This window comes from Staurois parvus, unplaced genomic scaffold, assembly GCF_062004578.1.
Source record: "Staurois parvus isolate SC_StPar_1 unplaced genomic scaffold, SC_StPar_1.0 ptg001090l, whole genome shotgun sequence".
Lineage (NCBI taxonomy): Eukaryota > Metazoa > Chordata > Amphibia > Anura > Ranidae > Staurois > Staurois parvus.
The window spans coordinates 442,596-457,044 of record NW_028318886.1 but is presented as its reverse complement, the minus strand read 5'-3'; the positions used below and the strand labels follow the sequence as shown (position 1 = coordinate 457,044).

Sequence of the window (14,449 nt, the reverse complement as noted above, 5' to 3'; positions counted from 1 at the left end):
CAACACCCATGCATGCCTTTCCTCTGCAGTGTATGCTGTATTGTGTCATGGGAAACAATCACCCCAGTTTGGCTTTCTACTTCTTTAGTTAACTACAGTGAACTTGCATGGCAATTTTCTTCAACCCTTCTCATCAGAAGACGCTCCAGTCGAGGTGTTAACTTCTGTGGATGGCCTTGATGTCTCTGTGAGATGGTTGAAGTTCCATCTTTGTATCACTTTTGCTACAGTATTCTGATAAGTAAAGCTTTGCTGATCTTCTTGTAGCCTTCACCTTTCTTGTGTAAAGAAATTATTTTCTTTCTCAGGTATGGTGACACTTCTCTTCCATGTGCTGTCATTGATGATGACATGAAATGGTAAGGGGTTTTCTTTAAGTAAAGCCCTTTTATAATCAACTGTCTGCTGGACACCTGTTTATTAAATTAGACTCACCTGTAGTTTATTTCTTGTTAAATAGAATTTTGTTGTCTAAAATTTAGCTTTGCTCCCAAGACTTTCATTGGGGTGTATTCATTTTTGTTACATGGTCTTGAATGAATTTGTTAGGAAAAAATACTTTTTTGTGTGTGCAAATTCACAAGTCTTGTTGCCAATAAATGACTTACATTTGTGGGAGTATTTTGTAGCATAGTATCCCACTGAAAATATTGATTCTGAACGGAAAGGTTTTCATTCATGTGTGCGGTTGCTTCTCAGCCAAGGGAGTGGGCTCACTCACAATTTTGCCTAAGGACACAGCCACGAATAAAGAATGGTACAAAAACATCCCCCGACAGCAACTTCTCCCAACTATCCAAGAACAGTTTGGTGATGAACAATGCCTTTTCCAGCATGATGGAGTACCCTGCCATAAGGCAAAAGTGATAACTAAGTGGCTTGGGGAACAAAACATCAAAATCTTGGGGTATGGCCAGGAAAACTCCCCAGACCTTAATCCCATTGAGAACTTAGTCAATTCTCAAGAGGCAGGTGAACAAAAAACCCCACAAAGATTGACAAACTCCAAGCATTCATTATGCAAGAATGGGCTGTAATCAGTCAACTTCTGGGCCATATCCTTCCTGCCTGACAGCATGCCAAGGAGAATTGCTGAGTTCTTGATAAAGAAGCATCAGCACTGCAAATATTGACTCTTTGCATAAACTTAATGTAATTGTCAATAGAAGTCTTTGACACTTATGAAATGCTTGTAATTATACTTCAGTATACCATAGTAACATCTGACAAAAAGATCTAAAAACACTGAAGCAGCAGACTTTGTGAAAATTAATATTTGTGTCATTCTCAAAACTTTTGGCCAGGGCTGTAGTAAATGAGGTAAACTTTCACTTTGCAAAGAATACCCAATCACATGCAAAGGACTATAAAAAAAAACAAAACCAAAAAACAGCATTTGTGCTTGCACATGACTGGATGATAAAAATCAGCAGAGCTTCCCTTTACTTCAGAGCTTTACCTCAGCGCTAGAGCAAACTGCACTTGGAGTGCACAGATTATTTGCCTCTAGTAAATTAATCCCAATGTATTTTCATGACACATTCATTCATATGCACTGCAAAATGCACAGGTGTGAACAAGGCCTAAAAGTGTTACTAAACACAGGACCCTGCATTCACTATATCTGGTCTCCCACAGTACACAGAACATGGAAGTGCATTTTAGTCAATACCTGCTAAATACCTTTTCTCATCAGCAGTATAGAGCAGTCCTGTGACTTCTTTCAGTGTCTGGCTGAGCACTGGTTAAAGCTTGTACGAGGAGTTTTCATTCACACTACAAAAATGCACTCCGGATGCATGCTGGATACGTTTTTGCTTACAGTTCACACCACATGCATTTCTTGTGTGAATCATCAACAAATTTACCTCCATCCATGACCTCTTTGTCTCCCGCTCCCTCAACCTCCTGGCGATCACCGAAACCTGGATCCAAACCACCGACTCTACCTCCCCTGCAGCACTCTCCTATGGAGGTCTCACCTGGACCCACTCACCCAGACCCAGCGGTTCGGAAAGGTGGTGGGGTTGGTATGCTCCTGTCACCGCAGAGCACCTTCCAAGTCCTCCCAAACCCTCCCTCTCTATCCTTCTCCTCCTTTGAGGCCCACTGCATCCGACTATTCTCTCCAATCCCCGAGGATCGCAGTAATCTATCGTCCCCCTGGACCCGTATCCAGCTTCCTCGACAACTTCTCCGCCTGGTTACCCTTTTTTCTCTCCTCTGAACTGCCCACCATCATCCTTGGAGACTTCAATATCCCTACCATCATCAAGAGCCTGGCCACATCCCAACTCCTCCAGCTAACCTCCTCTTTTGCACTCGCACAGTGTATACAGTCCACCACCCACTCCGACGGGAACACCCTGGATCTTGTTTTCTCTCATCTCTGCACCCCCCACAACCTCACAAACACCCCTTTTCCCCTCTCTGACCACAACCTCATCACCTTCTCCGTATCCTCGTCCTCTTACACTTACCCCCCCAAACGTCAAACCATCACCAGCCAAAACCTCCGCAACCTGAACCCTGCCCCCTTCCACTCTACAGCTGACCAACTTTACGACAGTATACTTCCCCTGTCCTGCCCTGACCTGGCCACTACTGTTTATGACAACTTGCTGTCAGCCGCTCTTGACTCCCTAGCACCCCTAACCACACGAAACATTAGACCCCGACCGCTTCAACCCTGGCAGAATGACCATACCAAAAACCTCAAGCGACGCATCCGCCTTCCTCACCTACACTTCCTCCATGCTGCCAAGCAAGCCCACTTTGTAACCCTCATCAATACCCTCTCCTCCAGCCCTCGCCGGCTCTTTTCCACCTTCAACTCCCTGCTCTCTCCGCCCCCACCTCCACCCACTACCTCACTCACTGCCCAAGAGATTGCTAACCACTTCCAAAGCAAGATCGACGCAATTCGCAGGGACATCACCACTGCTCAGACTTCTGCCCCACCTGGAATCCCTCACACGAAAACTCCCTCTAGACTCCTCCTTCGACTTCGCCACTGTCCAGACCTCCACCCCGCCCAACATTCCCCATGCTAAAACCCCCTCAACACTCCACTCCTTTGACCCCGTTACCACCGAAGAGGTCACTAAGGTCTTCTCTGAAGCTCGCCTTACCAGCTGCCCCCTTGACCCTGTCCCCTCACAACTCCTACGATCACCCTCCTCCATCCTATGCTCCCTCACTCAAATCTTTAATCTCTCCCTCTCTACTGGCACATTCCCCTCCCCTCTGAAGCACGCGCACATCACTCCCATACTTAAAAAACCCTCCCTGGATCCCACCAGCCTGAACAACCTTAGACCCTGCTGCCATTTTCATCCAAACTTCTTGAGCGCTTAGCCTATAATCGCCTAAGCTCCCACCTCACCGACTACAACCTCCTTGATCCCCTACAATCTGCCTTCCGTCCCCTACACTCCACCAAAACCGCCCTACTCAAACTCACCAACGACCTGCTAACCGCCAAAGCCAATGGCCAGTACTCAGTGCTACTACTCCTCGACCTCTCTGCGGCTTTCGACACGGTCGACCACCCCCTCCTCCTCCTCAAAAGACTATACTCTTTCGGCCTCAGAGACTCTGCTCTCTCCTGGCTCCCTTCCTATCTATCACAACGCTCCTTCAAGGTTCCCTATAATGCTGCCACCTCCCCTTCACTCCCCCTCTCTGTTGGGGTCCCCCAAGGTTCTGTCATCGGGCCCCTTCTCTTCTCCATCTACACCTCCTCCCTTGGTCAACTGATACACTCCCACGGCTTCAACTACCATCTCTAAGCCGATGACACTCAAATCTATCGCTCTACCCCTCGCCTCACCACTTCAGTCTCCGCCCGAATCACTAGCCTTCTGAACGACATTTCAGACTGGATGTCACTTCACTTCCTCAAATTAAACCTTGCCAAAACTGAGCTCCTAGTTTTCCCCCCAGCCTGCGCCCCACCTGACCTCTTCATCACGACCAACAACAACACCACCATCAGCCCCACCCCGCAAGCCAGAGTACTAGTTGTCATTCTAGAGTCCAATTTGTCTGTCCAGATCCAATCGCTGACAAATTCATGCAGACTCCACCTCTGCAACATCTCCAAAATACGCACGTTCCTAACTCCAGAAACTACAAAGCAACTCATTCACTCTCTTATCATATCATGACTTGACTACTGTAACTCCCTCATCGCCGGCCTACCTCAACACAGGCTATCCCTGCTTCAGTCTATCCTGAATTCTGCAATCAGACCCATCCACCTTAACAACTGCTCCGGATCCGCCACCCCTCTGCCAATCCCTCCACTGGCTTCCAATTGCCCAACGCATTAAATTCAAAATACTAACACTGACGTACAAAGCTGTTCATAACACTGCCCCAAACTACATCACCGACCTGATATCCATCTACCACCCAAAATGCACTCTCCGCTCCTCACAAGACCCCCTACTCTCTAGTTCCCTAGTCTCCTCCTCCCTTGCCCATCTCTAGGACTTCTCCAGGGCTTACCCCATCCTCTGGAACTCACTACCCCAATCCATCAGACACCTACCCTCCTCACCTTTAGGTGCACCCTGAAAACCCATCTCTTCAGAGAAGCCTACCCTGCCCTCAGCTTATTGCCGATCTCCTCCACCACTCCATCCCCCACAGCTATTGCCTCCTGTACCACTATCCCCTCCCTCCTAGATTGTAAGCTCCAAGGAGCAGGGCCCTTGAACCCCTCGTGTATTTTATTGTATTGTTACTGTACTGTCTCACGTATTGTCTCCCATTGTAATGTACAGTGCTGAGCAAACTGTTGGCGCTATGTAAATACTGTGTAATAATAATAATGGCGCAGTTTGCTATGTTCCAGTATGCTTCTGTGCAGAAAAAATGCAGCATATTCTACTTATACTCAAAGAACCCCCCAGTGGGATGTTATTGCAGCAATGATGTCATACATATATTCAAGGAGACATTATAGTAAAAAAAGATTTTTTTGTCAGCTTTATTACATATATTTTTTTTTACAATGTTAGATACATGATTTCTAAAAGGGACATTGCTCTGACTGTGTTCTTACAAAAGAACTCTTAATACAAAATAGGAGACCACACAGAAAAGAGATGGTCTCCTGACTCACAGGCTGCCTGTGTATCATTCTGATGATTTGGGATCTGGTGGGTCTGTCTCCTACAGCAGCTTTTTTGTGCCTTTCTGTAGACCTATCTTGTGTGCCATTTTGGTCTGTCTCATGGGATCTGACATATTTCCATCCCTTGGAAGAATTAATATCCCAATTTATCACTCTATTGCCCTGAGTTGTTATATTTGTCACTGAGTGAAACTCCATTTACTATATATATTGGCCTGCTCAAGACATGTCTCACTGGGGGGTTGCTTTGGTGCTCCTCTGTAGCCCTTGTTTTCTGGTGATCTACATCTGACACTCTTGCTCTTTTGGATGGTGCACCTCGCCGGAACATGAATTTCAGCCTCCCATCTTGGAAGCCATCTCTTTTTTGCTCTGACATATATTTTTAAAGCCGCCTGTTCTTTATGCCAGCTGAGGAAGATCTGAAATGTGGAATGATCTAAATGTGTCTGTGTATTTTCTCTCTTTTCTGTGTGGTCTCCTATTTTGTATTAAGAGTTCTTTTGTAAGAACACAGTCAGAGCAATGTCCCTTTTAGAAATCATGTATCTAACATTGTAAAAAAATGTATATGTAATAAAGCTGATAAACATTTTTTTTTTTTTACTATGTTTCCTTGAATATATGTATGACATCATTGCTGCAATAAAGACCCACTTGGGGTCCTTTGGGTATATGTATCCATATAGGGACAAGCAGCCAGATACTCGACCTTCTTTGAGCATGTTCTACTTTTTTTTTCTGCACCAGAAGCTGACTGGAACTGACTGCACTAGTGTGAACCAGGGCCATTGGAATACATGGAAAACCCTGTGTATGCATTTTTGATGCAGAAAAAAAGTGCACTGAACTGCATCTAGTGTGAACTATCCCTGACTGTCCTATGAGACTGCATGACCCTGACCCTCTGACTGGACAGCACTGATTGGCCCACAGATGCACCCTCCCCCAAAAAAACTCTAGCAATACACACCAAACTAAGCATGTGCAGAGTGACTCCTAGGACTCAGTACTATCAGCAGATGGATTGGGGACAGTAGAAGGGGAGGATCAGAGAAAACAGGATCAAATTGCCTTTGTGGAAGATTAACCCCTTACATTCCACAGTGAGTATAACAAGCATGAGGAAAGAACAAACAGAGGGCGCACAGGCCTAGTGCATTACCATAAAAAATGCTTAATAAGAAATAAAGTAGGTGTTGTACTCACAAACGACAATAAAGTCAAGGCATATCATTTTTTTCTTATAAAAAAACATGAATATACATACATACATAAACATACACACACACATATATGGAAACTGAATGAAAAAATGGGTGACCAATGAATGACCCATAGACACAAGCGCCTGGAAATGCGGTCGAGTGTCCAGGATGGCCCATGTGACCTTTGGTTCAACTAGTAGTGAGCATATAAAAGAGGGAGCAGACATTTGGTCAGTTGGCTCTGAGGAAGAGGCAAGTCCTCGAAACGCATCAGCCTTTTGGATGTCTACACTCCCTATTGCGGACTGTTACACAGCGCGGTGTTGATCCAGCTGTTCTTTTATGATGTGGCTTGACTTTATTGTCGTTTATGAGTACAACACCTACTTTATTTCTTATTAAACATTTTTTATGGCAATGCACTAGGCCTGTTTGTTCTTTCCCCATTCAGTATATTTGGATTCCCCCAGTCTATTTGAGGGCAGCAAGGTGTGCATGTTCCAGGACATTCATAATGTGGTTGTAGCCTGCATCGAGTCCATCCCCAAGCGCAGGAGCATTTGTGTTTGCTAGTATAACAAGCATGTTGTGGGTTTAGTAACACTTTAAAGATCAGTTCACCTTTACCAAAAACTGCCTATGCAGGTAAGGATTACCTTTAGATTAAAACAAACTGTACAGCTCTGACCAGAGTTGAATAAGGCCCTTATTATTGGTGTAGGCCATTTATGCACCTGATGAAGTCTGCCTGGAAAACGCCCAGAGGTGGCATCATCCCATTCTGTTTTGTTGCTAGGATGTTGCTAAGACACTCCCAGCCATTACTGCTCACCTCCACCATCGCAGGAGCCAGCTTTCAAACCCCCCACACGTGTAGTCCGCTGTCTCCTCCATCACAGCATTGCTGAGCTTAGAGCTACTATGACGGGAGAGAAAGCTTATGTAAGGGGGGTTTGAATTAGCTGGGTGTGCCTTAGCAATGTCCTAGCAACAAGGCAGGACAGGGTGATGGCATCTCCAGGAGTTATTCAGTCAAGCTTTGGGAGGTACATTAATGGCCTACACCTGTAGCAAGAACATTGTTTGTTTGGTCAGAACGGTACAGTTTGTTTTTATCCAGCGATTCCCCTTATTGGCATAGGCAGTTTTTGAACGGGTGAACTCACCCTTTAGAGCACGGCACATTTACTTATTATAGGTCATTATAGAAAGCTAACAATGTATGCAGCATGCCTCATCAAGGAACAACAACTGATTAAGACAAGACCCCATTCACACTGCTGCATCATCTTTGTCATGCGTTTTCCCCACCACATTTATCACGTAACAGCAGAGGGCAGCCCAGTCATTTGAATGTGTTGGATTTTGCGTCCCCCCCCACATTTTGGCACACAACCACAACCTGCTAACCACGTTTGAGGTGCCATTAATAATTAACCTCTTCCCCACTGCCCTATAGTAGAGCTACCTCTACAGGAAGCAGAGCAAAATTATGTATATATACGTGATTTGCACTCCCAGGTGGGGGCGCGTGCCACCATTGGCAGCTACAGATGTCAATCACCGGGTCCCGGACAGAAATTCCCCGCTGGCACCCGGCGATCTCCGTGTAGAACTGACGGGAGAGACCTGTGTGTAGTTAACACAGGTCTCTCCAGCCAGCAAGGACATGCTGCTGTGTATTTCTCTGCCCAGCAGCATGTCTCCCTAGTAAAACACACACAGCACATAATGTAAAACAGCACACAGTTAACCATTTGATCGCCCCAGATGTTAACCCCTCCTTGCCCAGTGTCATTAGTATTTCAGTGCTTTTTATTAGCACTGGTCACTGTATTAGTGTCGCTGGCAGTTAGTCAGTCCCCCCCCCCCCCCCAGTCTCAGAATGCCTGCTGCAGTCCCCATATAAATCGCTGATCAATACTAATATTTAAAAAAAAATTCCAGTCTCTATACCGCCTTTGTAGATGCTATACCTTTCACATAAACCAATTAATTTACACGTATTTGGATTTTTTTTTTTAGCAAAGACATGTAGCAGAATACATTTTAGCCTAAATTTATGATGAAATTTGATTTTTTAATTTTTTTTTACTGGCCATGTTTAATAGAAAAAAATCAAAAATATTGTTTTTTTCAAAAATGTTGACCATTTTTTGTTTATAGTGCAAAAAATAAAAAGCACACAGGTGATCAAATACCACCAAAAAAAAGCTCTAGTTGCGGGGAAAAAAAGACGTAAATTTTATTTATGTACAACGTTGCATGACCACGCAATTGTCAAAGTAACACTGTGCAATATTGCAAAAAATGGCCTGGTCAGGAGGGGTGGTAAATCCTCTGGAGGGCAAGTGGTTAATGGCACTGCAACCCCAACACCCATCTTTCACGGGTTCCAGAAACACCTGCGGAAATGTGTGCTCCCAGAATGCACACATGTGAATGGGGCCTTTGGTCTAGGTTTGTCACATAAAAATCCAGCTTGTGTAGGGCACCTACCTTGCATGTTTTTTTTTTGGTGCGGTCACTGGCTCTCTGTGAGGTACATTTTTTTTTTTTTTTTTTTTTTTTTTTTTTTTTAACAGCAGCTCACACATTTCCTGGCAGAGGAGTCACTCAGCGCCAATGTATGTGAGTGGGACTACATTTCCCTTCATGCCTCAGACTCCGCCCACGTTTGCCTAGTACGGCTGTGCGCACTGCATGCCGGGAGATGTAGTATACTGCTGGGCTCCGTGACGATAGAAGGGGGTGGTGCTAGCGGGCGCGGTCCCGAGGCCGGCAGGTGGGCGGGAGGTGCGTGCCCGAGAAAGAGAGAGAGCGAGCGATAGAAAGAGACCGGCGGAGGGACGGGAGGAGAGAGCGCAGCTCCTCAGAGGGGGAGGATACAGTGTGTGCCAGCTGGAGAGAGAGAGAGACAGTCCGGACAGAGAAAGGAGACGGCAGTGTGAGAGGGCGACAGGGGGGACATGAGCTCCAGCTGGGGGGGGACAGGCTGACAGCAACGTGATCACCTCCTCCGTTCAGCACACATTGGCTGGCAGTGCCTGGCTGTATCTGGAGGAGCACCCAGGGGCCTGCAGGCACACAGACTCCCTGCCGTCTCCCGGAGTGTCCTCTCCATACCAAGGATTGGGGGAGATCAGGACATGGAGAAGAAGTGACAGAGGGCTGACTGCAAGATTCACACCCCTCCACCCACCACAAGAGACCTCTGCAGGCAGGTGGAATCATGTCCGGGCCCCGGGGTCCCATCAAGCTGTCCAGCACGGAACGCCCTGTCAGAGGTACATTGCCAGACATACTTGACCCTCCTGGTGTCTGACCACCAAAGACTTGTTCTACCGCCCACTGTGACCGGTGAGGAGAGACCGCCAACTTCACCAGACCGTGGCTGGAGCCAGCAGATATGGTTCCTGATCAATAACGGCCTTTGACTGGCCTGACCACCCATACCAGAAATGGGATGGACAGATGTGACAACCACTAACCTCGTCTGACCACAGCTGACACCACCATTCCTGACCACAGCTGACACCACCATTCCCAACCAGCGCCAACCAGTTGTGAATACAGCTGATGTCACCATTCCTGACAAGCGCTACTTGTTCCCGACCAGAACGACCCATTCCTGACCAGAACGACCCATTCCCGACCAGAGCTACCCGTTCCTGACCAGAAGTACCCATTCCTGACCAGCGCTACTTATTCCCGACCAGAACTACCCATTCCCGACCAGAACTACCCATTCCCGACCAGCGCTACTTGTTCCCGACCAGCGCTACTTGTTCCCGACCAGGACTACCCGTTCCCGACCAGCGCTACTTGTTCCTGACCAGGACTACCCGTTCCCGACCAGCGCTACTTGTTCCCAACCAGGACTACCCGTTCCCGACCAGCGCTACTTGTTCCCGACCAGCGCTACTTGTTCCCGACCAGGACTACCCGTTCCCGACCAGGACTACCCGTTCCCGACCAGGACTACCCGTTCCCGACCAGGACTACCCGTTCCCGACCAGGACTACCCGTTCCCGACCAGGACTACCCGTTCCCGACCAGCGCTACTTGTTCCCGACCAGGACTACCCGTTCCCGACCAGCGCTACTTGTTCCCGACCAGGACTACCCGTTCCCGACCAGCGCTACTTGTTCCCGACCAGCGCTACTTGTTCCCGACCAGGACTACCCGTTCCCGACCAGGACTACCCGTTCCCGACCAGGACTACCCGTTCCCGACCAGCGCTACTTGTTCCCGACCAGGACTACCCATTCCCGACCAGCGCTACCCGTTCCCGACCAGCGCTACTTGTTCCCGACCAGGACTACCCGTTCCCGACCAGCGCTACTTGTTCCCGACCAGGACTACCCGTTCCCGACCAGCGCTACTTGTTCCCGACCAGGACTACCCGTTCCCGACCAGCGCTACTTGTTCCCGACCAGGACTACCCGTTCCCGACCAGCGCTACTTGTTCCCGACCAGGACTACCCGTTCCCGACCAGCGCTACTTGTTCCCGACCAGGACTACCCGTTCCCGACCAGCGCTACTTGTTCCCGACCAGGACTACCCGTTCCCGACCAGCGCTACTTGTTCCCGACCAGGACTACCCGTTCCCGACCAGCGCTACTTGTTCCCGACCAGGACTACCCGTTCCCGACCAGCGCTACTTGTTCCCGACCAGGACTACCCGTTCCCGACCAGCGCTACTTGTTCCCGACCAGGACTACCCGTTCCCGACCAGCGCTACTTGTTCCCGGCCAGGACTACCCGTTCCCGACCAGCGCTACCCGTTCCCGACCAGGGCTACCCGTTCCCGACCAGGGCTACCCGTTCCCGACCAGGGCTACCCGTTCCCGACCAGGGCTACCCGTTCCCGACCAGCGCTACCCGTTCCCGACCAGGGCTACTTGTTCCCGACCAGGGCTACTTGTTCCCGACCAGGGCTACTTGTTCCCGACCAGGGCTACTTGTTCCCGACCAGCGCTACCCGTTCCCGACCAGCGCTACCCGTTCCCGACCAGCGCTACTTGTTCCCGACCAGGACTACCCGTTCCCGACCAGCGCTACTATTTACAGCCAGTGCTCCCCATCACCAACCAGTGTTAACCATTCTGTGACCACCACTGGCTTGAATATGTCCTCCTATTGCTGACTGCTACAGATCCCATCATTAATCATGTTTGACCCCACCAACCCTAATACCACTATTACTGACCACTGCTAACCATTACTGGTTCTGTTATTACTCACCATTGCTGGCTGCTATTGCCCTTACTAACCCTAATAATTACTGACTCCTACTAACCATTACTGATCCTGTTTCTACTAACCATTTCTAACCAGCTGTGACCCCACTAACTTAACCAGTACTAGCTGCTACTAACTCTAATATCACTAACCATTACTGACTGCTACTGAAACTATTACCACAAATCATTATTGGCTGCTAATGACCCTAGTATCTCTAACAATTATTGGCTTGTTACTGCTTTTACCATCCCTAATCATTACTGACTAATACTAACCATTGCCAGGTGCCACTGACCCTACTTATTCTAACTATTACTGGTTGTTACTAACCCTACTATCACTAACCGTTACTGGCTGGTACTCACTCTACTACTCCAAATAGTTTATGGTAGTAAGGCTAGTAGCAGCCAGTAATAATTCATGGTAGTAGGGTCAGTATCAGCCAGTAATGGTTAGAGATAGTAGGATCAGTAGAAGACAGTAATAAGTCGTGGTAGTGGGGTCTATAGCAACCAGTGATGGTTAGAGACAGTAGAGCCAATAGCAGTCTAGCACCGCTACTAACCAATGTAGACTAGCGTAAAAATATACTATTTCTAATTGTTCTTGGCCTATATAGACTCTTCTGCTTTTGCTTCTTCTTGAGAATTTAAATCTTTACTAGCACTACACTATCATAGGGTTTACTAATGCCCAGCATTAGCTGGTCATGCTTGACCCCTCTAAACCCCATACAGTTAATAAACACTTGTTATGCCCTTGATACCTGCAGGCCATGGAAGTTCATGCCCTAAGCAGACTTCACCACCATTAACCACTCTAGACTTATTTAACAATCTGCTTTTTCTGACCATCCCTGGCAGATATGTCTCTTTTACCATTGTTTCTTGACAATGAAAATCTCTACTACCACTACCTTGTGATAGGGTCTACTTATCCCCACCATCAGTAGTTCATTCCTGACCACTATGGACCTGATAAAACAATGAAACACTTTGATACCTTCAGGCTTTGACCTTCCTGATAACCAAAATCGTCACTGTAAATAACCTTTTATAGATTAGGATACCTACCACCACTAACCTCTCCTTCTTGTTCTAGACAATTTCACATACCTATTGCTGGCAACCCTGCTGTGTCCTGCAGATCACTTTTGTAACTGGCTACTGTTGACATTGTTTACTTAATTAGTCCAATCAAATGGAAACATTATGACTAATTGTAGATCCTAATACTATCCCCTGACAGGCTTTTGTTCTACCAGAGCATGCCTCATCATTGATATTACACATGGTTTAACCTAACTGACGAGTACAAATGGGTTTTCCTGAATGTTTTCACAAATACGTAACTATGACTAGCTAGGCAGATGGATGTTACTGGTTTCTGACCCATGGCTCTTCATGGCTGCTGTGGAAATCTTACTGAGATTACTAGGAGTTGTAGTTATCTCGACCTAAACTAAACATTTTGGCTATTTCCCCTTTGCCACTCTTTGTTTTCATTTTACAAACTTCTGACTTACGGCTATTACTGGAATGTTTTATCTTGTCCATGGTCCTACTGTTGTTGTTACTTTGTTACGCTTTTAGACCGTTTTCTGTTCATAATGCCCTAAATGTTACGGTAAGTACAACACTGCATTCTGTTATAGATGGTAACTATTACTATACAATTCTGATTGACATGCGAAAAACCAAAATGAGAAGCCTCATATGGAAGCTGCCATTGACTCCTGGGCTGCATCCTTATTTTAAGGCATGAACCTCCATGACCTTTCGCTGTATCAAGAACAATCTACAGACAAAAGCAGATTCCACAATTTGCTTTACTATTAGTAGGACTGGCTGTTGATTGTACTAAGAGTTCTCCTGTGCATGCATCATGGACAAGTCATGGATTGCCATCACTGTCTGTGTCTGATCTCTATACACCAGTGATGGCGAACCTTTTTGAGCCCGAGTGCCCAAACTGCAACACAAAACCAACTTTTTTATTTCAAAGTGCCAACACTGGAATTAATCACTTGCCTACCGGGCACTTCTACCCCCTTCCTGCCCAGGACAATTTTCAGCTTTCAGTGCTGTTGCACTTAACAAAGACAATTGTGCGGTCATGCAACACTGTAACCATATGCAATTTTTATCATTTTTTCACACAAATAGAGCTTTTTTTGGTGGTATTTAATCACCACTGGGTGTTTTATTTTTTGCACTATAAATGAAAAAAGAGCAAAAAATTAAAAACATAAAAGGTTTCCTTTGCTTCTATTCTAAAATTTTGCAAACAGGTAATATTTCTTCTTTGATGTGCGTTGGTGAGGCTGCACTGATAGGCAGCACTGATGGGCATTGATGAGGCGGCACAGATAGGTAGCACTGATGAGGCGGCACTGGTGAGCATTGATGAGGAGGCTCTGATGATGCACTGATATGCAGGAAATGATGGGCACTGATAAGCGGCACTGACAGCACCAACTGGAGGCACTGACAGACGGCACTGACCGGCGGCACTGCTGGGCATCATTGATGGGTGGCACTGATGGGCAGCACTAATGAGGTGTCACAGATAGGTGGCACTGATAGGCGACACTGATAATGGGTACTGATGGACAGCACTGATAGGTGGCACTGACTGACATCACTGCTGGGCACTGACTGGCACAACCGCTGGGCACTGACTGGTGGCACTGACTGGCAGCACTGCTGGGCCGCACTGATGGGCACTGGTGGGTGGCACTGGTGGGCACAGGTGGGCGGCACTGGTGGGTGCATTGCTGGGCACACTGTTGGGCACAGGTGGGTGCATTGCTGGGCATAGGTGGGCGCATTGCTGGGCATAGGTGGGCGC

At 47.3% G+C, this 14,449-nt stretch overlaps 1 protein-coding gene and 1 long non-coding RNA gene across 2 annotated transcripts in view; one reads left to right on the top strand and one right to left on the bottom strand.

The window, feature by feature from the left end:
- Positions 1-8,991, bottom strand: part of LOC149440337 (uncharacterized) — a 36,056-nt gene extending 27,065 nt beyond the window's left edge. Inside the window, exon 1 of the long non-coding RNA XR_016307644.1 lies at positions 8,851-8,991. This is a non-coding gene — a long non-coding RNA (uncharacterized LOC149440337). The remainder of the gene's footprint in view (positions 1-8,850) is intronic.
- Positions 8,992-9,115: 124 nt separating this feature from the next.
- The window catches only part of PPP3CC (protein phosphatase 3 catalytic subunit gamma), a 95,235-nt gene continuing 89,901 nt past the window's right edge, over positions 9,116-14,449 (top strand). Inside the window, exon 1 of the mRNA XM_089658697.1 lies at positions 9,116-9,638. Within this exon, the coding sequence (XP_089514823.1) occupies positions 9,584-9,638 (55 nt within the window). The 5' untranslated portion in view covers positions 9,116-9,583. The remainder of the gene's footprint in view (positions 9,639-14,449) is intronic.